Source organism: Vicugna pacos, chromosome 28 (assembly GCF_048564905.1).
Source record: "Vicugna pacos chromosome 28, VicPac4, whole genome shotgun sequence".
In the NCBI taxonomy this organism is placed as follows: Eukaryota; Metazoa; Chordata; class Mammalia; order Artiodactyla; family Camelidae; genus Vicugna; species Vicugna pacos.
In genome coordinates, this window is record NC_133014.1 from 9,589,932 (window position 1) to 9,617,292 (window position 27,361).

The 27,361-nt window shown below is 51.5% G+C and overlaps 1 protein-coding gene across 1 annotated transcript; it reads right to left on the reverse strand.

Annotated features, from left to right (window-relative positions):
• Positions 1-94: 94 nt before the first annotated feature.
• Positions 95-24,915, reverse strand: LOC102533999 (mal, T cell differentiation protein like). The gene is made up of 5 exons (XM_006203848.4): positions 24,779-24,915; positions 23,113-23,314; positions 5,691-5,858; positions 3,578-3,700; positions 95-1,572 (listed from the first exon to the last, which is right to left on the reverse strand). Exons 2-5 carry the CDS (start codon positions 23,215-23,217, stop codon positions 1,510-1,512), a joined length of 459 nt encoding a protein of 152 aa, XP_006203910.1. The 5' UTR covers positions 23,218-23,314; positions 24,779-24,915; the 3' UTR covers positions 95-1,509.
• Between the last annotated feature and the right edge of the window lie 2,446 nt (positions 24,916-27,361).

Consider the following 27,361-nt stretch of genomic DNA (forward strand, 5'->3'; position numbering starts at 1 on the left):
CAGGGCGCTTTGGGTGCAGTTGTCATCGGGACCTGTGACGAGGTGGCCAGTTCCGGTGCTGATGCCACAAAAGCAACCAACTCAATGCTTTTTACTGTACAAATGACTTTTATTTGAATGTATCTACTCAGTAAATATTTAACAGTGACCATCTCAGAGAGCTGCCGGCAATAAGGTGGGAGATAAATGGTGGCTTTTCAAGCTTTCGGGGTGATTAGAAAGTGAGGGGTCAAGAGGGTGAAGGCAGGCTTTCTCTTCAGTGACCGCCCTCCCGCCCCGCGCCGCCCCAGGAGCAGGAAAGCGTTGACACGAAACTGTAAGTCTCAGAATCGGCGAAGACAAGTTCCTTCCATGAAGCAACTAATTCCACTTCCCAGCGGCGACAGGCCCTCGCAGTCACGAGGCTGAGCCCGGGCTCACGTCAGGAGACCCTCTGACTCACGTCGGAGCCTGAGGGAAAGTGCTGGAACCCCAGCACAGTGGAGAATGGCCCAAAGTGCAGACACCTTTGCGCTCCCAGGCCCCTGTGTGCCCGTGGTCCCAGGCCCCACCCAGCTGGACCACTTGGGGGGATGCTAGACCGTGGGACGGGGTCCTTTCCACCCTCCTGGATGTCCCGCGTGTGAGAGGAGCCCAGAGGAGAATTCTTGCACGTGGCGTCCTGCCCGTGTCCTTGATGGTCTGTTCTGAGGGGTAAGGTGGCTTCCAGTCCTTATGGGGTGGGGTCTTGGAGGCCTGACCGAGGCATCCTGCAGCCTGGCTGTTCTCTAGGCCACCTGGCTTCGGAGAAGAGTGTCCCACTCTTCCCTCCCCGACCCTCCTCCCTTCCCCCAGGCCTTACTGTATAACAATTTTGCAGAGTCAATCACTTATTTTCCCCACAAATCTACCTTCAAAGCTGATTTTAGGAAGATTTCCCTTGGCTCCCAAAGCTGAGGAGGAAAGGGGAGAGGAAGTGATTGGGGGTCGGGGACTGCAGGACGGGGCAGTGCGTTGGACCACAGCTGCGAAGCAGAGGCAGGACCAGGGGACTGAAACAAGGTCCATGTGTCTTCAGATCCAAAAGCGCTGACAGCACCATTTCGATTTTAAGAAAATAAGACTGAATGTTCCCATAAACCTGCTGTGGGGAACCTCGTTGCTGAGGCCAAATCCCCAAACAGGCGGGAGGCTGTTCTCACCGGTGAGGCCTTTGGCTGTTGTTTTTCTAGAAGAGCGAGGTTCGTTGTCAGATAATTCCAAGAGACACTTTCCCAGGCACAACAAAACAACCACAAAGCCCCCTCACCCCTTGCTTTTTCATATTCATCATAATGAATTAAAATGTCCCAGCAGAGCTGCCAGAATGTGATTTCATCACTCAGTCTGAAAAGACGGTCTGTTGATCCATTAGGTCATTGCTGAGCTGCTGTTTATCGTCCAGATGGCGAATGTTGAAAACCACTTTTGGGAGCCGGCACTCGGGGTTTTCAAAGAGCATTTCCCACGTGGGCTCGGCTCCCTGCTTCTTCAGTGGTAATAGATGCTGAAGGCGTGGAGGATGTAGAGCAGGGTGGTGATGAAGGCAAAGAACTGCAAGAGCCGGGAGGGTTACTGCGTTTGAGATGCCAGCGATCGCTGCCCACCCCGCCATCCTCAAAGGGCCCGCAGCCTTGCAGCCTGGGAGGCCAGCGTTCTGACCCTGCCTGGTCTCCTGTCTGCCCATGTCCTGCCTAACCTGAGGGCAGCCACCACTGGCCAATTGACTCCATCCTCCTTGAAACGCTCTGTCCTGAGTGTCCGGAGGCCAGACTCTCGGTGTCCCACCCCGACTGTGCAGACGTGTGCTCCTCCACCTGGCCAGAAAGCAGGCCTGTCTCCATCCTGCCCTGGGTCCCCTCTCTCGCTGTCCTCTTGTCCTGGGTGCTCCCCCCCTGCCTACCTTCAGCCGCTGTCTGTGTCCTGATGACAGTTTCACTCACTGGCCCTGAACTCGGCCCTACATGCCCATCTCTTGGCTCTGTGTGAATGCCTCAGAGGCCTGTGAACTCTCAGTGGTCCAAACTGAACTTCTGAGATTTCCTCACAAGCTCATTGGGCCCCAGGACCCTCATCTCATCCAGCTACCCAAACCACAAACCTGTGGTCCCTCCCTCCCCCACCTGCTGCGTCCAGAGCCATCCCCAAAGTCGCCCAACGGTACTGCCCATCCACCTCTCCACCAGCCGACACTCCAGCCTCATTCAGCCCTGCTGTCCAGTCACATTCTGTTTCATTTATTCATTCGCTTATTCATTCAACAAATATCTTGTAAGCACCTGCTGTACTTCAAGAATAATGGTGGCTGTCATGGTGAACAAAAATGCAACATTTCCGGCCCTCAGGGAGCTTGCATCTTAGTGGCAGAAGCAGAGAACAAGCAAGATAGACCAGTAGGGAAGCAGGTTACACGGGGCTAGGTGCCCAGGAGAAAACACAGCAGGAAAGGGGCGGGGGAGGAGCAAGCCCTCACCGAGAAGGTGACTCCTGAGAAAAGATCAGAAAAAGGGGAGGGGGCTGGAGCCACGGCCGAGGCGGCAGTGTGTCTGTGGGTCCAGGGACAGCCAGGAGGCGGGTGTGGCTGGAGCAGCTGACCAGGGCTGGGGCCAGAGTGGTGCTGGGCCAGAAGGGAAAGGGGGCAGATGGGCTGCAAAGGCAGCTTGACGACCTCGCGGCCACCCTAGTGAGTCCCCGGGCCTGCCTGGCATCACTGTTTCAGCGGGGACAGCACCCCACGCTGCGCCCCCGCCTCCTGCCCTCTGATCCCTGTGGGAGCCCCCAACAGACACAGGACTCGACCTTTCTGGGCATAGCGACTGGTCAGGGTGGGCTGGGGCCCAGCCTAGGCCTTAGAGTCCTTCCTGGGAAGGATTAAGGAAGGTTAAGTGGCTCCAGAGCAGGAACTGCCTGGCTGTGAGCCACCTGCCACACGAGGGCGCCATCCCACAAAGAGAGGAAGGAGGCTGCCCTGCGGGGCCTGGGCCGGCAAGGCCCGGCTGGCCTCAAGTCTCTGGTCCCAGTGGACCTAAGGTCTGGAGGAGGGTCCTGCTCATCCCACAACTTGTCTGGACCACCTTGCCTCGGATTCCATCAGCCAATACGTTACCCCTGTGAACATCCATCATTGAAATAAAAGGACACAGGAATGGTCCAGCCATGCAGGGGAATTTGGGCTCCATTCTACCAGCAGTGGGAGCCATCAAAGGATTTTTCAATAAGAGAGGTGAATTTTGGAAAATTTACATTTTGGAAAAAACTACAAATATTGTTTCCAATTTGCATTTTGGAAAATCAGTCTGAGGGCAGTGTAGTGAGGTTAAATGGAGCAGTAAAAACAGAAGACGAGGGATGACACCTGACCTTGGACTTGGTTACGCTACAGTTGGTCACACCTGACATCACACACACACACACACACACACACACACACACACCCCTCCTCCCATCCCTCAAGGCTCCCTCAGCCCGAGGGCTCAGGGTCGTCTGTTCCCCACGAGACAGAATGAAGCCTCTTGCGTTTCCTCGGTTAGAGGCTGTCGTGTTTCTGTCCCGCACTCACCGAGGCTGCGGTGTTTATGTAGTAGTTTTTCAAGTCCGAGAACTCAGAGACGATGGTGGCGTGTGCCTGCAGGACGGCGGCACTCATGTACAGGATGCCAGTGGTCCCGTGGTACAGGCTGTCCTGGAAGGATGGAGCAGAAGCCACCGTCACTTGGGTACGGAAGCCGGTGGACACTTTCCCCTCTGACTATGCAGCTGGGAAGAGGCGCCAAAGAGACAACTCCTGTTTCTCCTTTAGCAGTGTTTCTAGAGAAGTGTCTATGTCGTGAACAATAGTGGGTTAATAAGTGGCAATAGTAATACCGACACGAGCCAGTATTTATTGAGTGTTTCTTCCCGGCCAAGCGCTAGGCTAAGCCTTTTCCCCATTTATCTCATTTAACCTTGTCAACTATGGTGAAGTAGGTGCTATTTATCATTAGTGCCATTCTGAGGAAGTGGGAGTTCAAGTTTAAGGTCAGTGAATAAAGGCTGAGCCAGGATTTGAATCCAGGCCACATGAACGCGAAGCCTGTGCTCTTACCCATTAGTGTTATGAAGACCTACTAAGTGCTGGCACTGTCCTTATTATGTACACATAGTGTGTCATTTCATTCTCATAGCCAATCTCATAAGGCTGCCACTATTAATATCCCCAGTTTACAGATGAGGCTTAACTAACACGGGAGAATCGGCTGAGTCAGGCTAATCTGACTCTAGATTCCAATTTTTGAACCTCCGTGCTGAACTCTCAGCAGTGTTCTTCAGCTCCACAAGAATGTCATAGTTATCAATTCTGGAAGTACAGTCATAATGGCGAATTGGCATTTGCAGCCCCTAAAGAAACACTCAGTTCTGGGAAGCTCGTCAGTGGAGGAAAGAAAGCATTAGAGAAAAAGTTGATGGGGTGAGGCTGTCACACTGAAAAGAGGGACCACCAGTCACCACGTGGGATGTGACTGGAAGCCACTGCTGAAGCGTTCTTGCCCGAAAGGTTTAACTCATCTTCAATTTAGCCTTTCGTGCTAACTTCTAATTTATAGAAAATTCAGGGACTAAAGAAGTAAGTCAAATCACACTAGGAAGAAGCGAACAGACAAACCCACAAAATGTGGGACCTTTTACAGGACAGCTGACCGCCCAGTGTCTTCAGCAAGTCACTGGCAGGGAGAGCCAGTCTGAGTTAAATGTACCCAAGAAGCATCCGTTATCAAGTGCAAGTGGTCCTTGTAAGGACCCTGATTCAAACAAGCCAACTGCAAAAAAGACATTTCAGTTCTAATGGGGGAAACTGGAATGGGACCTGGGTCCTAGGTGATACCGAGGAATTACTGTTAACGTGCTGTAAGCGTGGTAACGCAAGAAAGGCTGCGTGTGTTTTGGAGGTGTACTGAAGTGTGCAGAGTGGAATGACACGATGTTTGGGGTTTACTTTAAAATCCTCCAGGAAAAAAAAAGAGGGCTAGACAAAGCAAGTGTGGAAAAATCTCGAAGATGCTGGGGTTATTTATGGCTGCATGAGGGTCCTTAAGATAATCCTCCCTCCTTTTTTAAGTGTTTTGAATTGTTCAATGTAGAAACATTTTAAATGGTTAGCAAGATGATGTGATGACATGAAAAAAGTTTAATGATATAAAATTAATTGGAAGAATCTACATCCAAAATTATTGGTTCAGTGTGATGATCTATACATTTGGGATAAAATTTGCCAGGAATATGGAAGAATGAACCCAGTGATTGTGATGGGACAAACCCAATGACTGAGAAGGCGGTGACACTTTTCGTACTAGCATTTCCTTCAATGTTACTCCAATGATTTCACCATAAATTTCGAGGGAAATGCTTGAGGATGTACTTGATACAGGAGAAGACGAGGTGCGTATATTCCCAACAAGGAAGGCGATGGAGGGGACCGCAGTGAAAGATGGACTCTGGCAGAGGAAGGCTTTCATTCCAACCTAGTTGTAAACGCATTCAAATAAAAAGTCGGGGTTCCACAGGGGCCCAGCCCAGGAAAACTCTCTGGTTCTCCCTCCCCACCCAGGAGGCCCCACGCCCAAGATGTCGGTCTGGGCGGAGCCCGAGGGTCTGGGCGGAGCCCGAGGGTCTGGGCTGCTCTCCTTGATACTTACCAGGATTTTCCAGGACTCGTATCTTTTGTAAAATCCAAACACGTAAGACAACAGGAACATTAGGGAGATGAGAAAGGAGGTGAGCGAGACGTACATCACCCATCCTTGCAGGAGGGGGCTTGCTACCTGGGTGGCGGCTACCAGGATCCAGACCCAGCACCCAAATATCTGCAAGAGAAAACCACGGAAGGGGCTTTGTTGGCTGGCGCCGGGCACGTTTTCCTCTGCAGGCCATCTCTCTCCTCTGGCTCCGGTTAAATGCTCTTCAGGTGGCGCTGGGTGGGAATCAAGAGGGAAATGGGGAAGGAAGGCTGGCCCCTGGGTCAGAGTAAATTCTGTGAGGAAATTCAAGTGGTTAACACAGAGGTCACCAATGGAAAGGCTTGGCTAAATTTGGCCTGTGGATGTGTCTTCTTGGCCCTGTGTTGGCATATACAGTTTTTGAGATATTTCTGAATAAGTTACCTACATTTAAAACAGGGCATTTTACACCAACACTCCAGATTTCAGACATTTCTTGAGAAAGCTGGCTACAGTCAACCCATTTCCCAAGCCAGAATAGGCTGAAACCAGTTGTGACTGTCTCTTTAAAAAGGACCTGGAGTTCTCAGTGGACCACATCTCCAACTTTCCCAGCCCCAGTGCCATTGTGTGCACATTCCTTGTTGCTCACTTTCACTGTGGAATAGTATTCGCCTTCTCCTGCCTCCCTTCACCCACTGACAGTGTCTGCCCGGCCCTGTGGACGTCTGGTTTGGGGCCCCCTGTTTATAGTATCTGACGTCCTGGGATCTGTTCCCAGCTGGGCGATACACTTCCAATTTAATCACCTCTCAACTCTGGCCAGCCATTTCTTATCCCCTTGGTGGAGAAACTGAACCTTCTCCCTGTCCTCGCTGGGCTCTGTGTTTGTTTGCTCTGGGGCTGGGCTTCCAGCCATGCTGGTGAGCCCAGAGGAGGAACAGCACGCTCAGGTCGACGCCTGGAGGGGGAGGGTTGATACGCACATGAACACCAAGTGGCTTTGTTCTTGCCTCATCTCCTCTCCTTCCCAGGCCCTCTTAGGATGTCCTCGCCAGTCTCCTGGGTTCTCCCTCTCCTCACTCCTGTTACATCAGTGCTTTGAAGCACCGCATGGACTGGAGACCCCAAAACCCAGCTGCAGCGCCGTTCTCTCTGTGGCCTTCAGCCCCACATGCCCACCTGCCTGCTGGATGTCTCTACTTGGACGACCCTCTGCAGGGGCCAGCCTTGCACTTGCGTGACCACGAGAGCAAGTGCCTCATTCTCATTTGCACCCTTGGCATTCCACTTGCCCCGCCCCAGTCCTGGCCCTGCCCCGCAAGCTCTTTAAGTCTAACAGGTACAAAACCTGAACTCACTGCCCCTCCCCAATTCCTTCAGAACCCCCTTCATCAGCACCTCCTGAGAATGACCCTTCTGAAGAAGAGAGAGAGAGATGGGATTGGGCACGAGTGGACAGAGACCCCCAAAGACAATGACGTTCTATTTCTTCCACCTCATGGTAGGTACGTGGGAGTCTCTCTCTTATTAAGCAATACGGTAATTCGGAAAAAGAAGAATTTGTGGGGCTATCTACAATATCCGTCTGCTGAGATTTTGATTGTGTTAAATCTATAGATGGATTTGGGAAGAGTCGACATCTTTACTGTGGTGAGCCTTCCAATCCATAAACATGGTATGCCTCTCCAATGATTAAGATGCTCCTTGACTTCTTTTACATTTTGTAGTTTTTAGCATATGCACACTGAACACGTTTTCTTATAATTATGCCTAATCATTTTATCTTGGGGGAACTATTGTAAATAGTACTGCTTTTGTAAAAATTTCACTTCCCAATTGTTCGTGGCTAGGAGATAGAACCATGATTTTTTCTGTATGTTGACATTGTATCCAGCGACGTAATAAACACACTTATTACTTTAAGGAAGGTGTTTTTGTTTGTTTGTTTGTTTTGGTGGTTGTTTGCAGATTCCTCTAGATTTTCTATGTATCTCATTAGCTTTTAATTTTTATGATTACTAATGAGATTGAGCTTATTTTCACATATTTCATGTATTTCCTCTTCTGTGATTTTTTTTAATTCATTACACATTTCTTACAGGTTTGTCTTTTTTTTTTTTTTTTTTTGGATTGATTCATAGGAATTCCTTCTACGAATTAGACCTCATTTACTGTTATAAATATTGCAGGTATATTCTGCCAGCATATGTCTCACATTTTTTTCCTGTTTTGTTATATTTGTTTGTTTTATTTTTTAAAGTTTTATTTTTTTATTTATAAGTGAAAGCATACAGTAGTTGTCTTTTTCTGTCTGACTTACTTCACTGAACACAATACCCTCCAGGTTCATCCATGTTGTCACAAATGGCAAAATTGTATTCCTTTTGATGGAGGAGTAATAGTCCATATTATATATACATATATACATATGTATATACATATAGTGTGTGTGTGTGTGGATACACACAGTGACACAGTATGTTGAGATGTGGGTATCTTTTCATTAATTTTGCTTGGTATTCATTTGATCTTCTACATCTGATAATGCTGTTGTCTTGGTCTTGGCAGCTTGATCCTGCAGTTTGTGGCTTCTGTTAACTTTCATTCCTGCTCACCTGTCCCCTCCTATGTTTACTGAATTTTGATCGTAAGCCCATGACTGCGGGCGCATCTCAGCTCTGAATGGCGTGGTTAGGCTTCCTGGATTAAACGACTCCACTGGCTTCTGTCTAGCTCGGCTGAAAGATACGCAGCTTTCAGGTCCTGCTTTTCTGGGACTAGTGGTTCTCATCTTACAAATAAACATAGATATGCCGCCCCGTCCCTTACGAGGCTCCCACAGCTGTTGTCCTGGAGAGGAAACGCATGCTTGGATGGATGGAGAATTTCTGGACTCGTATGAAGAGACAGGGAATGGGAGGAGCAGCCAGAACTGACCAGGGAGTCGACTACAAGGCAGAGCCTCCTGGGCTCTTACAGGGCTGGGCGGCACCTCCAGGAGCCTGGCTGCCTCTTACAGCACTGGCTCTGGGAGCGCATCTTCCCCAATCTTAACACCCAATCGCCAGGTGAACTTTGGGGGTCCTAGGCTGGGCCTCTGGGCCTGGGAGTGCCTGTGAGCGAGCTGGGCTGCCCTGTCCCGAGGAGGGAGGGTTGAGGGACCAGAGCCGCTGTCCTCTGCACCTGCTGATGCTGCAGGGAGGCGCCAGGGCTTGGCTTGTGGGCACCTGCCCAGCTTCTTCCCCACAGGCCACGGACGTGCGCGGAGATGCTGGCCCACTGCCAGGACCCGAACCCCGCTGGCTGGTGGGGACAGCATTTGGGATTCAGTGACTGAAGCCGAACTTGTCGATTTTAGACCCACATTAGACCTCTGAGGGTGGAGACCGGTCAGTGCCATTCACCACTCATTCCTGGTGCCTAGCACAGGGCCCGGGACAGAGCAAGTGAGACGGGTGTCAAAGAACATTCTCTTTGTGTGAATCAGTGATAACCCCACCTCTCATTCCCTAGGTGCTTTACAGTTTATAAAATGCATTCACACAGACGGCCTCATTTCGACAGCTGCCACATGATACCAGCCACCCCCTACTGCCCGTTCACCTGTGCCAGGCCCGGGGGTGGGCGAGTGTGCCCCAGCCCCGCCGGGTCTCCCAGTGCCAGCCCAGGGCACCCCCCCCCCCGGCTCCTGCCCCCTGAGGCCACCGGGCAGACACTGCCGTCTGCACACAACCTATGTGTCTGCACTTGAGTCCCATCACGGTCTGTGAGGCGGTGCCATCCTAGGGGGGTACTGAGGTCTGAGGTCACACAGGACATGGGGTGTCTCCTCACCACCAGATTCCCCACCCCGAGGGCAGGGGCCTCTGGGCATTTGGGAATCCACTTAAATTGCACGGGAATCTTCAGAAATGGCTATTTAGGTTGCATAACCGTCAGCAATGTTATGCCGCAGAATGTTATTTACTTTTTTCCCCACACCCTCTACTTTCTGAACAGTAGAAGGGACCAGAGCCGAAGACAAACTCCAGGTGAATTTAAACCCAGTGGCCTTTGTTATCTTGTTTCTCTCTCAAGCAGTCTAGGTTGGACTCATTATGGGTAAGGCAAACTTTGAGTATTTGCCTTGATTTTTTTTTTTGACTTATATTTAGCTTTCCAAATCTTCTTGGCAGCATAATCTACTCTCTTACTTTTATCCTCCTTTTCTGTTTCCCAAGAGCAGGAGATATTTTTAGATGTTTGGGGCTGGCCCTCAACATGGAAGACTATTTAATTATAGGTAGAAGTTCCGAACGAGTGTATTTCAAGTCCAAACTGGCAGAGTCTGTTTCTTAAGGACACAGATCACTCCTCTATGAATTTTCTAAAGGCTGAACAGAAACCTGAAGGGCTCACTTAAGAGAGGACAGAGCTGAACAGTAAGTTTATTTTTCACTCATTCTTCTCTAGAACGGAGGATAGTTCTTTTACGTTTTGAGAGCTGATTAAAGACACCTCTTCACAGCGGATAGAAAAATGCTTTCAAAGGCTCCTCGGTTCGGTCAGGATTCAGGAGGCTCCCGCTGACCCAAAATGGGATAATCTGACCGTCCACTAAGTATAATAACTACTGTGAATGGGAATAGACCAACTAAATCAAAATCCATGAGTTGAAAATGATACTTTTAAAAAAAAGCCCGACTTTGGTGACTTTTGGAGGATGCGTATTACCTTGGACGGCAACTATGTTCACCACTGGCAAAAATCATTATTTTGAGAAGCGCTTAATAAAGGAAAAGAATTAACTCAAAAAACCATGATGTAAGGGTAAGGAACTTCTAAAATACATGGATTCCTAAGTCGTCCCCTCAGAGCAGCACCCTGAGTCCTGCTACTCCTGGAACCATCCAGGGATGCTGAGAAAGCCCCAAGGGCTGGGTCCTGCCCCAGAGATTCTGATGGGGCTGGTGAGGGAGGCTGTGCTGTTAAAAGGTCCCCGATGATGCAATCGGGACTGCGAACCTGCAGAGCCCATCTCTCTGCTTCCAGGCTCCCCACTCCAGTTCAAGCGCAGGAAGCGGCGATGCTCCCAGGTTCAAACCCCAGCTCTGCCTGTTGGCCGGGTTATTGAACTCATCTGTGCCTCCACGTCCCTGTCCATCAAACAGAGGAGGTGGATGGCATAGGGTGAGTGTTGGGCAACCATTGTTGGCCATGTCATTAGCTATAAAGAGACAGGAAGGACTCTTCCCTGAGAAAGACCCAGAAGCGGGAATGTCCAAGGGCAGTCCTCCTGAGGGATGGGAAGTTCACCTCCGGGAGAGCTGGAGACCAACCAGTGGGGTGAGATAATACTCAGGGGGTGCAGACCCTTCTGAGTTGATGATGACAGCTTTGGTCACCTAGAATAATGTGCCTATGAACATGCATGATACTGTCTACAGATCTGGAGTCTGAGACCCTCAAAGCCCACCTTTAGCCCCAGGCTGAAGTCCATTGCTGTCTCCAGCTTAAACAAGGGTGCCATCAACTGATCGACTATTTTGACAATATTTATCGAAACAGTAAATGCACATACTTTTCAATTCAGGAATCTCACTGTTTGGAATTTGTCCTGTAAACAATGTACATGAACAAAATGATGAATGTACAAGGTTGTTTACTGTAGCCTTGCTGGTGACAGAAAGATAAAGAAATATCCCCAGTGTTGATCCAGAGGGGACTAGTTAGAGCAATTATGTCTGCACAGTGGAACAGTGAGCAGCCTCCAACGAGAATGAAAAACTCTGTTACCGTAATGGAACAAACCCTAAGAATTATACAAAGCACAGACCAGTGTGCCCAGTGTGCTGTGTAGAAAAGGAAGACTTATGTGGAAAAGGAAGGAACAGTGTGCTATGACTTAAGGAAGGAACTGTATGTGTGCATATGTGCATCTGTTTGTAGATGCACAGAATATTTCTGGAATGAGACTCAATAAATCAGCCAGTGCCCTGGCCTCCTGGGAGAAATGCTTGCCTCAGAGACAGGATCCTGAATATTCAAACTCATCTAGATCACCAACATATACAGTGAAATAAAAGGAAGAAAGACACTATGCTGGATGATGGAGACTCCCTTCAAAAGTCAAAGGCATTTGAATGGGACAGACAAGAAGAGATTGCCTTTCTTTTGGGGAGGATGGATCTGTCCACCTGGACCGAGCAGCTGGGAGCTGAGGGGCCTCTGCCTGGCTGGTGCAGGGGCCAGGCTGCCACAGGGCAGTGAACTCCACACACCGCGAAAGGTTCTGAAGACACAGCTGCCCTAGTGATGACCCCATGGGAGGGGGAAGGAGTTGCCAAGAGAGACGCTCCTGGCCGGGCTGGGAGGTGTGGTCCAGGCAGAGCAGATCAGGGGCAGAGAAACAGGGAGGAGATGCGGGCGAGACTCCAGGCGATACTGGCGGCAGGTTTTTCTGCATAGCTGCGTGATATTTCAGCCTGGCAGGGCCACTTGCCAACACTGCCTGCTTTCTCTTACCACTTAATTTTCCTTCCCTGGTACTCTGGTGAATCCGCAGAGCTAGGTTCCTGTGAGCCTGTGGTCACAACATGTTCAACTGACCAACACATGACTTTGTTTTATGTGTGTTTCTGTTTAAAGACACTTTATTTAATATATAGTTGATTCATTAAAATTGAGCTCCCTGCCAACAGCACTATAAGCTTATCTGACATGCATTTTCCACATAAGGCAAATCACAGCCTTCTCAAGCTTAGCACTTAGGACTTCTCAAGCTTAGCACTGCATCTGGGGCTAAACAGCAAAATCACCAAAAAAAAAAAAAAAAGCACAAAACTATGCAAGACTTGGCACTGAACAGACCTGGGAAAGGTCCCAGTGTGAGCTGAAACAAGAAGGCATATATCGACCTCAGGTTGAACATGTGTGTCTCAGATTTGTGACTCAAATTTTTTCCCACTCTGCACATGTCTTTGAATGACAGTGACAACGCAGCAAGTGTCGATTTTGGGAGTTAGAAATAAATTTTGTGTTCATGTATAACTGAAAAATTGTGCTCTACACTGGAATTTGACACAACATTGTAAAATAATTATAAATCAATAAAAAATGTTAAAAAAAAAAAGAAAGAAATTTTGGTGAGTGAGTGAATTTGCAAATGCAGAATCCGTGAGTAGTGAGGACTGACTGTACTTTCAGTGCCTCACCTTCCATCATGTTGATAAAGCATCGTTTACTCACTTACGCCCCAGGGCACATGTGTTGGATGTTTCTAGCTTCTCCCTGTTACAGACGATGCTTCAGTAAATAACCTTGCGGAGACCAGTCGTCTTTTCAGCTCTTTCTGTGGAGTAAATTGCCCGCCTGGGCTTACTGGTGAGTGGTGCAGGCAGGGATGGGATGTAGCCAGTGACTTTCCAACATCCATTAGGCTAATCGCATCCCTTGGCTGGGACACATATGTGACCATCCTGGCCAGAGAGATGTAAGCCTTCTGGGGACTCTGGGAAGGATTTCTTCCTGCCTAAGGAGACCCGGGCTGAGACAGTCCCCGCTCCTGCTCGGGCCACGGCTTCTGGTATTGGGCCTGGAGCTAGGATGTGGAAGAAGAGACAGAAGGAAAGAGCCTGGGCTGGAGGACACAGCTGGGCTGCAGCAGAATCACCCCGGGGACAGAGCCCGCCCAGCTCCGGGCTTCCCGGGACATGAGATCGTCTGCTTCTGTTTCAGCCAGTCTGAGCCAGTGACAGCCCTGTCACAGCACTGCTGAGGACCACCTGGGAGGTGAGTCTGCTCATGCTGCCAGCACCCCTTACCCCCGCTCACTGTGATCCCCAGGCCAAACTCAGCCGCCACCCAGCGGGCCCAGCCTGCCTCTCCCCTCCCCGCCTGCCGCGCCCCCAGCACCAGGCCTTCCTAATGTGGGCTGGGACCTGTTGGCAGGTGCATTCTATTTAGTCACCACCAGCATTAAAAAGTTAAGCAGACCAGCAGCAGCATGGATGGATCTAGAGATTGTCACACTAAGTGAGGTAAGTCAGACAAAGACAAATATCATATGGGATCACTTATATGTGGAATCTGAAAAAAAAAAAAAGACACAAATGAACTTATTTACAGAACAGAAACAGATTCACGGACACAGAAAACAGACTTCTGGTAGTCGCGCTCTCTCTCGCCTTCTGAGATGGCCCGCACTCTGTCTGTGGACTGTGTATCTAAATAAACATGCTTTCATTTTACAAACAAACAAACAAAAACTTACGGTTACCAAAGAGGGAAGGGGAGGGTTCAGTTAGGAGTTTGGGATTAGCAGATGCAAACTACTATATGTAAAATAGATAAACAAGGTCCCACTATTTAGCACTGGGAACTATATCACAATCTTGTAATAACCTACAGTGGAAAAGAATCTGAACAAGAACACACGCACACACACACACATATAAAATGGAATCACTTTGCTGTACAGCTGAAACTAGCACAACACTGTAAATCAACTAGACTTCAATAAGAAGTTGTTTGTTTTGAAATAAAAGAAGTTAAGTAGACTAGAAGAGAAAATGCAGTGCGTTGCCCATAGGAAAGGGAACGAATGTTTCCTGAATCTTTTGTTTCAGTAACACACACACTCACACACACACACACACACACTCACACACACACACCAAGTTGCCATGAAAATATATTTCGTCTGTGCATCACAGTCAGCGTGTGGAAGCCCCTGCTCTGACGCGCCTTCCTCCTCTAGCCCAGGGCCTTTGCCTGCACCATGTGCCCCCCGCACCCACCCCAGTTCCTTCCTTCACAGCACGGTCCCAGTGGGCGGACGCTCCCCAGTGTCAGCCGTGGCAGCTGCAGCAGGAGGCGCATCCTGGGGCGTGTGTGGGAAGGATGAGTCCCTGGAGGAAGGGAGAGAGTCCTCACCTGGCTGCAGGTCTCCCTGTAGGGAGCGCAGGGACCCTGGTGCCCATGTGGGTGCTGTTTACAGCATCCATCCCTGCGTCTGGGCCCCGGCAGTGCAGTGCGTGAAGCTCTCTGGGCAGGCATGTCACCTCCTTTGACCAGGGGAGGAAACCGGTTCTGACAGGCCAGGCGACTTCGCAGAGTTACCCACGGGCGGTGGTAGGCCTGGGCTGGGATCCAGACCCGCAGACAACTAGCATTAGACGGAGCTCTACGCTCCACAACTCAACCCAGGACACTTCCAAACACGGCGTCACTACGTCCTGATTCCTGGGGTGAGAATTTTCTCTCTGTGGCTTTAAGGCTAGCAGGAAATTACCAGCCCAGTCCCCTTGGCCTCCTGTGAGGGCCCCTGTCTTATCCGGTCCCCTCCTGGAACAATGGTGCTGGCCAGAGTTCCGTCCATGACCGCCCCCGGCAGAGCAAGTCCTGTGAGGCGCCCTGGTACCCACACGGGCTCTCAGGCCTGGGCTGGCCTCGGGCCAGGGGAACCAGCGCCTACCCCAGGGTGTGTGCCGGGAGGGGCAGGATGCCGCCCGGGAGGGGCCGGTGAGTCAGCCGCCAGGCCTCCTCTGCCGCCCTCCCCTCCCTCCAGGGGCTTCCTCCCCCAGGACCGCACCCACCCATTCAGACCGCCCCCTCCACTCCAGCGTTTCATTGAGCGAACAGTCCAGATTTACAATGTCACATAAAATACGATAATAAAAACATCCTTACTCCCCTAAAGTCTAAAGGGCTTTTCCTTCGTCTCTTTTAAAAATTAAAAAAAATAAATAAACTAAGCATTTGTGGAGGCAGTTTTTTTTTAAAACTTGAGCACCTTAGAAAAGTTAGACAGTTCAGTAAAGCAGCAGGATAAATGCAAGCTGCTCCCTCAGCGGCCTCGTGGGCAGGCTTTCCCACCCCCTGTTCTCTCCCCCTTTGGCTTCCTTTACGTTTTTTAATCTCGTGTCCCTTCATATGTCCCCAGGAAGTTCCCAGAGGAGCTCGGCGTCAGCTCCGGGTAGGTCCCCACCTCCTCCTTCCCTGAGGAACCGCAGACATTTTTGTGACCAGTGGTCACGTTTCTGCCCTTTGTCAGGCACCAAGGACCCAAGGATGTCACCACTCACTCTAGTCCTAGTTGGCTTGGGCTCAGCTCACCCCTCCTCTTATCTTATGCTTATCTAAAACCAGAACTCGAGGGCACGGACCAGAACAATGCCACCTCCTCCAGGAAGCCATTCCTGACTACTCCTCCCCAGTCCTTGAGCTCCTGGATGGACGCAAGACTTTGCCCTGTGCTCTGCGTGTCCCTAGTGTGGGGCAGGGAGTGTGGTGCCAAGCAGGTGCTCAGCACAGGCTGCTGACCGACTCAAGAAAGGGGGCAGGAGGCAGCTCGCTGGACCCTCCACTCCTTGCTGCTCAGTCTCGGCTTCCTGGGCCCGATTCCCACACAGGTGGCACCACCTGACTCCTTCTGGGTCTGCCACTGGCTCGGCCGTGGACTAGCATTTCTGCCAGAAGCTGGGACCAAATGTGGACAAACACCCATTATCTGCTTCATCCCTACCCTTTTCCTGCTCCATCACCTTCTGGGTCCCAGAAATTCTCCAGATGGGGAGATCTCCGCTGGGAGAGCAGCTGGGACTCCTGGAAGGCCTTCCCCAGCCCTCACCCTCCTCCCCAGGCACACAGGAAGAACCAGGCAAGAACGTGCTGTCAGGGAGAAGATGTTCAAATAAACACACCACCCCTCCCACTCCCAGTCAGCAACACGTGGGCAGAGAGAGGGGCCAGATAGATGGGGTGGAGGGCTGTGAGCAGCGTGGGGGCAGAAAAGCAAAGCTCAGAGAACCCTCCAAGGGAAGGAGCTGAGACAGCTTTCTTTGAAATAGGTCAGAAAACTCTAGAGCCCCATACCCGTGCTATCTGGCCTGCTTGACTGGGAGCTCACTGGGGCCCCGCTCTGGGGCCTACCTGGTACCTTCTAGGTCCAGGTAGGGGCAGGAGGGTGGGGAGCTGTGCCCCGAGAAACATGGGGCGGGGGTTCAGGATGGCTCTACTGCAACTGAACTGGCCCTGTGGGGACCCCCGAGCCACCGTCCATCCTGGCTGAGATGGGGAAGATCTGCCCAGGTGGTGACAGCTGAGGGACAGGCTGGCTGGCAGGCAGGGGAGGCAGCAGGGAGGGGCTGGTGAAAGAGGAGGGGGGTCAAGGCCAGGGAACCGGGGTGGGGCTCTTCCACCTGCCCTGCTCTGGCCCGCTTCCTGGCACTTGCCAATCTGGACAACGCTCCAGAGATCCTTCCTGCCTCCCGCCAGTCCGCCTCGCCCCGGGGAAAGTTCTCTGGGCGAGAGAGCCCTGGCAGGGCGCTGGCCACGGGTGGGGCCTTCTTATCAGGGCGACTTCTCCTCTGGGGCTCCCGGGGTCCAGTGGGACCGAGTGTGCCCGGCCCCTCCCTGCCACCCTCTGCCAGAGGCCCTGGTTATTTCACCCCAGAGCAGCTGTTGGCTCCAACCCCAAGGTCCCTGTGCCCCTCCTCTGGGGTGGCCACGGCCTCACAGCGCCCCCTCCTCCAAGGCCCAAGCGCCCGCTGGGCAGGCCCTCCTCGGCGGGTCTGCGCACCCGTCCGCTCTCTCCTGACTCGCACTTGTCACGGCCTGGCTGCTTCAGCACCTCCTTTCTGCTCTTCCAGCCTTTTCACAGCTGCGTGAACACTTTGCTCGGCTGAATCCCGTCTGTGGGCAGGACCTCCTGTGTTTTCCAGTCCCTCCTGCGCTCTGACCGGCACCGTTTATTTGCCTCCTTGGCTGGTCTCCATCTGTCCCATTAGGCATCAAACTGCACAAGACACGGATCGTGTCTGTCTCCTTCCTCTTCAGTGTTTATTGAGCACCTGTCTCCTCCTTGGCACCCGGTGGGTGCTCAATATTTGTTGAGTGAACACGTGGGGTTTAAGTGGGGGGAAACCTTCCACTTTGCTTACAGCCTGGCTTTACGTATTCGTGAACCTGGGAGTCCTCGTCTGAACAAGCACGTGGCTAACCCCTTCATCCAAACCCTGCAAGAACGACCAGTGCTCGCCCTGAGCAAGCTCATCCTGACATCTTCTCCGGCTCCAGGAGCCTTCGGCGAGTGTGGCTGTGCACCCCTGCTTTTTACCCTGTTTCTTATCTTGGGATGCCCTTCACTTATCCACGCATCACTCCTTTAAGACAGGGTCCATGTCTCGCCTCGTCCCTTTTATTATTATCTTCTTATTCCTGGATCGCCATGAGGCTAGAGCCACAGCAGCATCTCAGTCAGTATTTGTTGGTTTACAGTTGGGATTTGCTCACAAGACACCCACGTTTTCTAGTAAGAGGTCCTGATGACCACCAACTACAACATAGTGCGGGCTCACGTTTCTAAAGCAGTCATCTGCTGATGCTTCTGGTGAAAGTCCTTATGGAAACCCCAGAGCTGTCTTAGGAGAACTTTACATCTGCTTTCCCCATTGCTGAGGCTCAGAGTGGTTAAGTAACCTGCGCAGGGTGTCACAGCGATCAAGTAGCAGAGCCAGGCTTACCCCATCCTGGCTCTATTTACTGAATCTGAATGCACCGAGGGCTCCCAGGGTGAGAGCTGAGCCTGGCTGGGAAGCCAAGTAAGAGGCTGTTGTCCGACTCCTTTCCGCATCGCCCCTCCCATTTTTCTCAGGGGCCTTGCCCTTCCCCAGCCCCACACTTCAACTTCCCTTCCCTCTGCCCTCTTCTCCCTGGGCGTAATTACACTGGGGTCAGGGCTGCCCTGAGCACGGAGGCTGTTGGCCCGTCATCCAGCAGGGTCTGCAGATGAGGCCACGTCATGGGGAAGTGTGGAGGGACAGAAGCCACAAAGAGGAAGTAAAACGGGGGCCAGTGGAGTTTACTTTTGCTGCTTCCCGGATACATGGAGAATTGAAAAGGAAGCAGAGGAAAACAGGGAAAGGACTTCCCTTTTGGAGACTCAACCTCTACGGAAGTACTATGACAGAGGGGAGATACCCGCCCTCAGCCAGGCCCGAGACGAACCCAGCTCCCTCTCTCGGCCCCAGACAGTTGACAGATGGCCCCGGGGCTCAGTGAGCTTTCACATAAACAGAGTAGAAGAAGAAACCAGCTGACGTGAAGGAGAAATGGGGGACTTGGATAAGACATAAAGGTGAGCTTCCCCCCCGAAGGTTCTGGAAGGAGCCTCTGGGTGGGGGGGAGTCAGAGTAATTCCTTCTGTGTAGGTGAGTGAGGAAGCTGAAAGCATCAAGAGTGTCCAAATCGTCTCATTTTTTAACTGGCTGACTCTAGAAAGCTTCTTAGCTGTTTGTAATTAGTCAAGTATCTAATTAATAACTTAACCAGTGAAAAGGTTGAAAGTTAAAGGACTTCCTTAGACTCTTATTCGCAAAGCTCTCCCTCAGTCACAGTCGCCTGGGTCAGCTCTGTGTCCACCTTTCATCTTGTAAAGATGCTGCGGGCAGGCCATCAGGCGGTCACGTGCCCCCTGCCCCCGTGCCCGCCACCTGCGTGCTGTTTGCTCTGAAGACGAGGTAGTGGGGCTGTGAGTCACCTGGTCCCCAGGCCCGCCCAGCACTGGCACCAGCAGCACCCACACTCACTGAATGAAAAAGGGAGGGAACAAACAACGTCTGTTCTCACTTTAAAGTGCACTGATTCAAAGGTTTCTCACACTTGGAGATTATGGTTGGAAGTTAATATTGTTTTCAAATGAGAAATCTGAATTCAACATTTAACTGAACAAAATACGAACTTCAAAGTCTTATCCGTTGTTGATGGGAATGTAAAACAGTTCAGCCACTCTGGAAAACAGTTTGTCCATTTCTTAATAAAAACCAAGCATACGCTTATTGTATAACCCAGCCATCACACGTAGACACTACCCCAGTGAAGGGAAAATCACACCCACCCAAAAGCCTGTATGTGAATGCTCATAGCAGCTTGATTTTCAATAGCTAAAAACTGCAAATGACCAGCATGTTTCTCAATGGGTCAATGGTTAAACACACCATGGTAAATCCATGCTGTGGAATACTATACAGCAGTGAAAAGGAGGCACTAATTGTACACACATGACTTGGAGGGACCTCAAGGGAATTATGCCAAGTGGAAGATGCCAATCTCTAAAGACCACACACTGTATGGTTCCATTTATTTCTATAACTTTCTTGAAATTTCAAACTTATAGAGATGGAATTAGTGTTTTCCAGGGGGGAAGGAGGACAAGGTGGAGGTGACTGTAAAACAGAAGCAGGTGGGAGATCTCTGAGGTGATGGGTCGGTTCTGTGTGTGGTGGTTACATGAATCTGCACACGTGAGAAAATGGCACAGAGGTGCAGGCAGAGCACCTCGGTTACCCCGTGTCGATATCGCACTAGACAGCTGTGAGGGGTGAGTCGACTGGGGGAAGCTAGGGGAGTGGATGGGAGACCTCTCTGAACTGTCTTTGCAACTGCCTCTGAACCTACAATTATAACAAAATTAAAGTTTTAAAATGTGCATTTTAGTGTTAAAGACTCTAAAATAAAGCAACTTGGGCAAAGATCTATAAAAGCAGGCGGCGGGGAGCGGAGCTGGCGGGAACACGCAGACACCTGCAGTCTGTGCCGTCCTAGTCTGCCATCGTCACTGAAGTGCAAGAGCCGGAGGCTGCCGCTCAGCCGCGGGGGCGGCGTGAGGCCTCAGCGGAGCCCTCGTTTAATTCTGCTCTCCTTGTAATTTTGGCCCTTCGTTCCTGTGGGAAGGCCCTCGCTCAGTGCAGGGCCTGCTCACCAGACTTCGCAGTGGGAAACAGTGGCTGGATGGAGGTGTCCCTGCAGTCACCACTGATGTCCACCTGGGCCGCCCCTTCATGAACGGCGCCTGAATCCAGGTTACGAATTTCGCTTTCTCTGCTCCCTTTTGCTGGCCTGAGCATCCAGTTTTATTACCCACTTTCTGGACTCGTGGCCTTAGAAGAGCCTACATCGGTCCGTGATGCTTAGGCCCCCAGACTGAGACGCTGCCGGGACCCCAAGGCCTGGGGCTCTGTGGTCAGCCTTGTGGGCGGCGGCAGGCCGCACACCCAGTGGCCAGGGGCAGAGGGGGCTTCTGCTAGGCTGATTCTGCACTCTGCTCTCCAGCCAGCCGGTCTCCTGCTCAAGTGGGGTTGGAATTAGCCACCAACTTGACATTCTCCCCTCCTCTCCTGCTGACCTCCCCATCCGCACCCCAGATATGACGTACACTCAGTTCTATACTCCACGCTGGGAATGCTCATATGAGGAAAAAGCAGGTGCAGAACAGCATGTACAGAATAACCCCATTAAATATACACACATGTGTACGTGTATGAATATATGCACATGTGTAGATTATAATTATTTCTGTATTTTCTAAGTGCTCAACATTGAATAAAGATGATTTGCTAATTGAAAAAACAGTTCTTTTAAGGAAACATCAGACAAGGCCGAACGGAGGGACATTGTGTAAAGTAACTGATCAGTATTGTTCGAAAAGGTCAAGACACAGACGGAGGAATTGGTCCAGATTAAAGGAGATGAAGGAGGTATAGCAACTGAATTGCGATGCGGAATCCTGGCCTGGGTCAAGGCCCAGGAAAAGGACATTAGTGGGAAACTCAGTGCAGTCTGAATAAGGTTCAGTAGAACAGTGGATGGTATAGCATCAATGTTGATTCCCTGATTTTGATGGTTGTGCAGTGTAAGATGTGGACCTTAGGGAAGCTGAATCAGCAGTACATGGGAACTTTCTGTACTATTATTACTAGCGTTGTTATAAATCTAAAATTATTTCAGAGGAAAAGTAAATGAATGAAATTGAATCAGTGACAGTATCCCCTCCTCTAAGATACTTAAGACCCCAGAGCCCAGTGTAACCACACACTTTTCTCCCCCGGGGCTTTCATTTGCAGGCGCCCAGCACTGTGGGGTGGACGCAGAAGATGGCCCCGCTGGTCAGATTCCAGAAGCCCCCTCCCTCCAGCCTCCTTCCTGTTGGTCGCTCCTGGATTCCAGAGCTTTCCCTGTCTTGTGCATCCCCATCAGCCTGTCCCTTGAGGTCCAACTGCAAAGTCCCCTCCTCAGTGATGGACCTGGACCCCTCCCCGATGGGACGAGGTCGGATGGCCTCTGTTGGTACCACAGCCCAGGACGGCCACCGTCTGGGGAAGCCCAGTCTGACTGCAGAGAGGATGCTCGAGAGCCCCTCTCCAGCAGACGGGGAAAACTGGGAGGGCAGTGGCCCTGCCACCTGTGGCTGGTGTGACTGACACACAGCGTGTGTTCCACAGAAAGCGGAAAAGTCAGCCCCGAACCTAGAGATGCTTGTAGTTGCTCCGAGGCGAGGGCACGCCCGGTTCCAGCACAGAGAACTCGCAGGAGCGCTGAGATGCTGTCAGTCTGGCAGGACCACCTCATCTGTGTCCCCCGTGGTGGGGGACCTGGCAGAAACCTGATTCTTGAGTGGGATTTCAGCTGGAGCCACCCAAACGCAGGGCCCAGCCTGCCTGGCCTCCCTTTCTCACTGCCATCCATGGGCGCCCATTAGCCGGTTTGCCGAAAGGTCACTCAGTCCGGCCTGGCCTTCCAGGCAGACGACAGAGTGAAAGTTGGAACCACTTTCTTCCTTTTCCTCCCCGCCTGGGAGCAGCGCTGCCAAACTCAGAGCTGGTAAGGGAGCATCATCCACAAGCTAGATGCTTCAGAAGGTGTTCAAAATCCAGCATAAACTCCTCTACCCTAAATCGTTCACCGGGCTGCAGTGTCCCTGTCAGGGCAAAGGACATGGGGACAGCCGGCCCAGAGCCAACTCTGGTCCTGTTGGACACTGGGGACCCGGCAGAGGCTGGGGCCCCAGTTCAGCCACGGGGACCCAGAGGTGAACTCAGGGACAGGTTCTCGGAGCAACCAGGGCGTCTCACGCGGCTGCTTTACGGCAGGTGTCGCCGTAAGCTGCCTCCCATGGGGCGTCCACACAGGCCAGAGTTCAAAGCCAGCAGACAGGACCATTAAGAAAACCCTGGAAGAGCTGCTCTCGGAAGGAAAGACCGAGCGCCCCTGTTCTGAACTTTAGAAAAGCACCAACGACTAGTAGCTGCAGGAAAGAAGCCACATGCAGAAGTCCATTCCCAACATCTCCCCGAGAAGCCGGGACATTTCAACGGTTCCCCCATCTTCCAATCCAAGCTAGGGGACCTGCCTGGAAGCTCCAGTGGGTTTCATTTTGGAAGGAGGAGACCCAATGGCACTGCTGAAGCCCAGGGACGCTCAGGGAGGGATTAGGGGACACGCGGCCCTGAGTCCGTGGGGGAGATGGGAGGCCACGGCAGCCCTGGCCCAGGTGCCCCTTCCCCAGGGAGCTGCTTCCAGCGCCAGGCTGGCTTCCCCCGGCTCCCCGCTTCCCGTGGGGGCCCCCCGTGGCCGCACTCACCAGCTCCGGCAGGAAGAAGGTGTAGGGAATGGTGAGGAACAGCGAGACCCCCAGGGGCACGTCAGGCGGGGCGTAGCTGGTGGCGGGCGGGTCCCGGGAGGCCATGCTCTCACCCTCTGCCTGGTGCCCTGGCTCCGTCCACAGCCCGTGCCCGCAGCCCTTCAAATATCACCTCCTGCTTGACACACCCATCAGACGTCGCCTGGAAGGAAAAAAAAAAGTTCCAGCCAAGCAGGTCCTTCCACTGGCTCCAGCCAAGAGAATCCTCAGTGAAATGCGGTTTGTGCTCCAGACGGGCCTTCCTGGGCTGGGGCAGAGCCGCTAAGGAAGCCGGGCAGGAGTCTTTACCTAGACTTTCCTCCTGAGGAAGTTTGAGTCCTGGGCATATCACTCCGGGGGTGGGGGGCAGCCACAGCCACCACCCCCCAGCCTGTGCCCAGGGTACAGGCTAAGCCGCTTGCCATGACAAGGACCTTTTATTGAGGACCTACTGTGAGCCAAGAAATCTGCAGACAACTCTGCCGCTCCCCGCAGCCCAGCACGTGGCTGTTCCACCCCTTTTCCAGACGGGGAGACCGAGAATCTGCCAGGTCAAGTCAAGGTTGCTGAGATGGTCACGGACAGTCCTGCTGCTCGGCTCCCGCCTTCTCCACCCTTGGGGGCCTCAAACCAGAGGGAGGGGAGCAGCCCCCACTTCCAGCTCCCATCCTGTCCTGGAGGCGTGGTGCTTTCTGCTTTCTCTGCACCCTCATTACCATCCTCCTCTCCTCTTTTCCTCATGCAGCAGATGAAGGAGGCTTCCCTCTGTGGGAGGAATCCCCCAAGTGGGTGCCCGAGAAGGGCCGGGCAGCTGGGTGCCGCTTCCAGCCTGAGCCCTCCTCCCCTTCCCGCCTCAGCCCCCCGGCCAGTGCCGCCGGGAGCCAGGCTTGGGGTCAGGAGGTTCCTTCCTGCTTCCCGCCGGCCTGCTGGCCGAGCCCTGGAGCTGTGACCCAGCGGCTAAGCAGCTCCTTTCCCTCTAAAGAAAGGGCTTGGGGATGAGAGACCTTTTCCTGTCTGCCTTAGGATGGCCACCCTGCAGAAAGGCCTGTGCCCTAGAATCTGCTGGGGATGCTCAGGGTGACCCTCGCAGGCCAGTCGGGACTCCCCTCCCTGGAGTGGAGGGCTGTGGGGAGGACTGCCCTGTGTGCTGGGGTGATGAGGTGGCTACTGCAAGAGGCCAGTTCATGAGCAAGAGCGGTGCGTGCCAGGATCTGCCCTCCTGGGCACAGGCCGGGCTGGCAGCCCACTGGGGCTCAGCCTGGTTGGGGGAGAGCCCGGGGGAGGGGAGTACAGGTCCCTTCACTCTCTTGCCTTTTTTTTTTTTTAAATAATTTTATTTATTTATTTATTTTGGAGGGGAGAGGAAGGTAATTAGGGTTCTTACTTATTTATTTTTAAATAAATAAGTACTGGCAGTACTGGGAATTGAACCCAGGACCACGCGAAGCATACACTCCACCACTTGAGCTATACCCGCCCCCCTCTTGCTTTTCCAGTCACACACATCATAGGGCCATGAGCTGAAAACCCCGTCAGACCATGCTATGACTCTGGCTTCCCACCACCATACGTACTTTAAAGAAATTAACAGAAAAAAACCAATCATTATGTTTACCCAGATATTTACCATTTCTCTTGCTCTCCCTGCACTCCTTCTGTTCCACGCTTCCCTCTGGTATCATTTCCCTTCTGCCAGAAGAACTTCATTTCGCATTTCTTTCAGAGCAAGCCTGCTGACAACAAATTCCCTTAGTTTCCCTTCCTCCGAGAATGTCTTTATTTCAACTTCATTCCTAAAGGGTGCTTTTGCAGAATACAGAATTCTTGGCTGATGGCTTTGTTTCTTCTTTCCGCACTTAAAAAAAAACCCAAACTGTTCTATTGTCTTCTGGCCTCTGGTTTCTGATGGGAAATCCACAGCAATTCAAATTGTTGTTCCCTGTGTTGAATGCATTGTTTTTCTTTGGTTGCTTTTAAGACTTTTTCATCTTTGGTTTTATAGTTTGATTCTGACATGGCCAGGCTTTCCCTGGGCTTAGCTTTTTTGGTGTTCACTGAATCTGTAACTCTTAAGACTTTCACCAAAACTTAAGACGTTTTCAGCCATTATTTATTCAAAAAAAAATTTATTTTTCTGCACTGCACTTTTTCTCCTGTTCTACGGAGACTCTGATGACAAGAATATTAGACCTTTTGGTATTGTTCCATGGGTTCCTAAGGATTTGTTGGGTTTTTTTTTTTTTCAATCTATTTCCCTTCTGTTGTTCCGTTGGAGAATTGGTATTGATATATGTTGATTTATGTTAATCTATTGAACTATCATTAAGTTTACTGACTGTCATTTGCACTCTGTTATTGAGTCCATCCAATTGGTTTTTTCATTTTGGTTATTATGTTTATTTCTAAAACTTCACCTTGGTTCTTTTTGTATCATCTGCTTCTCTGAAATGCCCATCCATTTCAAGGGGATTTGCCCTGACTTCTTGGAGCATGGCTGGAACAGCTGCTTCAGTGTCTCAGCTCCAGCGGCTGGGTCATCTGAGCTGTTGTCTCTTATTGCCTCTTCCTTTTGAGAGATGTTACGATCTTCTTGTGTCTTCAAATAATCAAGTACTTGTGGGTTACATCCTGGACATTTTGAATGTTTCGCTAGTGGGATTATAGATCTTGTTTAAACCCCATGGAAGAAAGTAGATTTGGGGGTTTGTTTTAACAGGCGATCAGCTCGGTTAGGTTTAGGCTGCAAGTTCTTACCTACTTTCTCTGGGCTGTAACCGCCGAACAATGTCAGTTCAGTTTTTAGGGCTTTGCGGCGCTATTCAGATCTGTTTGGTACGTGTGCTAGTCTTGGACCTGGGACCTGTCTGGGACCCTGGGGCTCAGTTCTAAAACCCTTTGGTATGTTGTTTAGGGGGAGCTATGGGGTGAGCTCAGACATTCACACTACTTTATGGGACAGCTTTCTTTAGCTCCCTCCTCTCTGTGATCCCCCAACACTTTCTAGTTCCCAGGAGACCCTGCCCCCTCTATGCTCACCTTAGCCCTCTGGCTAAAAAGCCAGGGTTTTAGTTTCTCTGCTCTAATGTGCCAAAAAGCAACGAGATATATTTATACGGGGTGGGGTGGCAGGAGGGAGAAAGAGGGAGCATGAGAGAGCGAGAGAGAGGGAGGGAGAGAGAAAGTGACAGGGATTTCTCCCCACGGTCCTAGGACCACAGTTCCCTTGGTAAGAAGGAAGGATCTCTCTCCTCGAAGTTCAGCCACCTGTCTGCCTGGCACTGCCATCGCCACCACGACTGTCACTAGATTGCCTGGGGGCAGGGACAGAAAAGAATGGAAAAAATGCAAACAAGCAAAGGTTTTCTACACTCTTTCTGACCTTTACAGGCTCCTTCCCATTTCTCAGACCAGAAATGGAGGACTTCCTTGGAGATGGTTTTTGTCTGTATCCCGTGCACAGTTCAGGGTTTCACACTGTCTCTGAGCCCAGGCCTGGAGCTACTGGAGGAAAAAAAAATGGGAGGCTCACCCCACTAGTTTGGTCGTATTTTGAATCCTGGTTTCCTTCCCAAACACCCCCATTCATATTTAGTTTTCAGAGTCCTCAGACAGCAGCTTCATGCGTTCTGTCCGGGGCTTTATTTACATTCAGTGGGAGGAAAGGTTGGACTATCCATCTCTATTTGATCAGAATCAAAATTACACCAGCCTGTTTTGACCATTTGCCAGCTCTGCCTGTCACTGTCACTACCCTTGGCTTCATTCTTAACCTGACTCACCGCTACCCCCACGCACAGCTCTAGGCTCTAACTTCCCGATGGTGAAGTTGCCGCACGTGCGGCTCCAGATCACTCTTCTCATGCCACCCTGAGCAGGGACAGAGAGCGCTCTGGTGAGTGAACCCTCTGGGATTTGCTCGCTGTGAGCCCATCCCCCACCCAATCTCTGTGACCAGGGCAGTGGGATACGCTGATCTTCTAGAGGCAATCGTAGCCCGCTCCTGGAGCTGTGATGAAAAGGCTGTGTGTGTGTCTGTGTATAAGGGGGGCTTCTCCAGAAGGAAAAGGGGGAATAAAGCTCCCAGGAGAGGAGTATATGGATCCTGGGCTGCAAAGGCACCAGAGGTCCGTGCACTCGCTTTCCGCTGTAGAAAGAGGAGCCCAGCCCTCCGGCTTCATGCTACAGGGACACTTACTCCCACTGCCTCTAG

What these genes read in the sequence shown, in the direction of transcription:
- LOC102533999 (XM_006203848.4), bottom strand. Translation starts at nt 23,217, where the DNA reads ATGGCCTCCCGGGACCCGCCCGCCACCAGCTACGCCCCGCCTGACGTG. An exon ending in ACGAGTCCTGGAAAATCCTG is followed by an intron (nt 3,701 to 5,690) that starts GTAAGTATCAAG and finishes CCATCCTTCCAG; the next exon opens with GACAGCCTGTACCACGGGAC. An exon ending in ACATAAACACCGCAGCCTCG is followed by an intron (nt 1,573 to 3,577) that starts GTGAGTGCGGGA and finishes CGGCTCTTGCAG; the next exon opens with TTCTTTGCCTTCATCACCAC.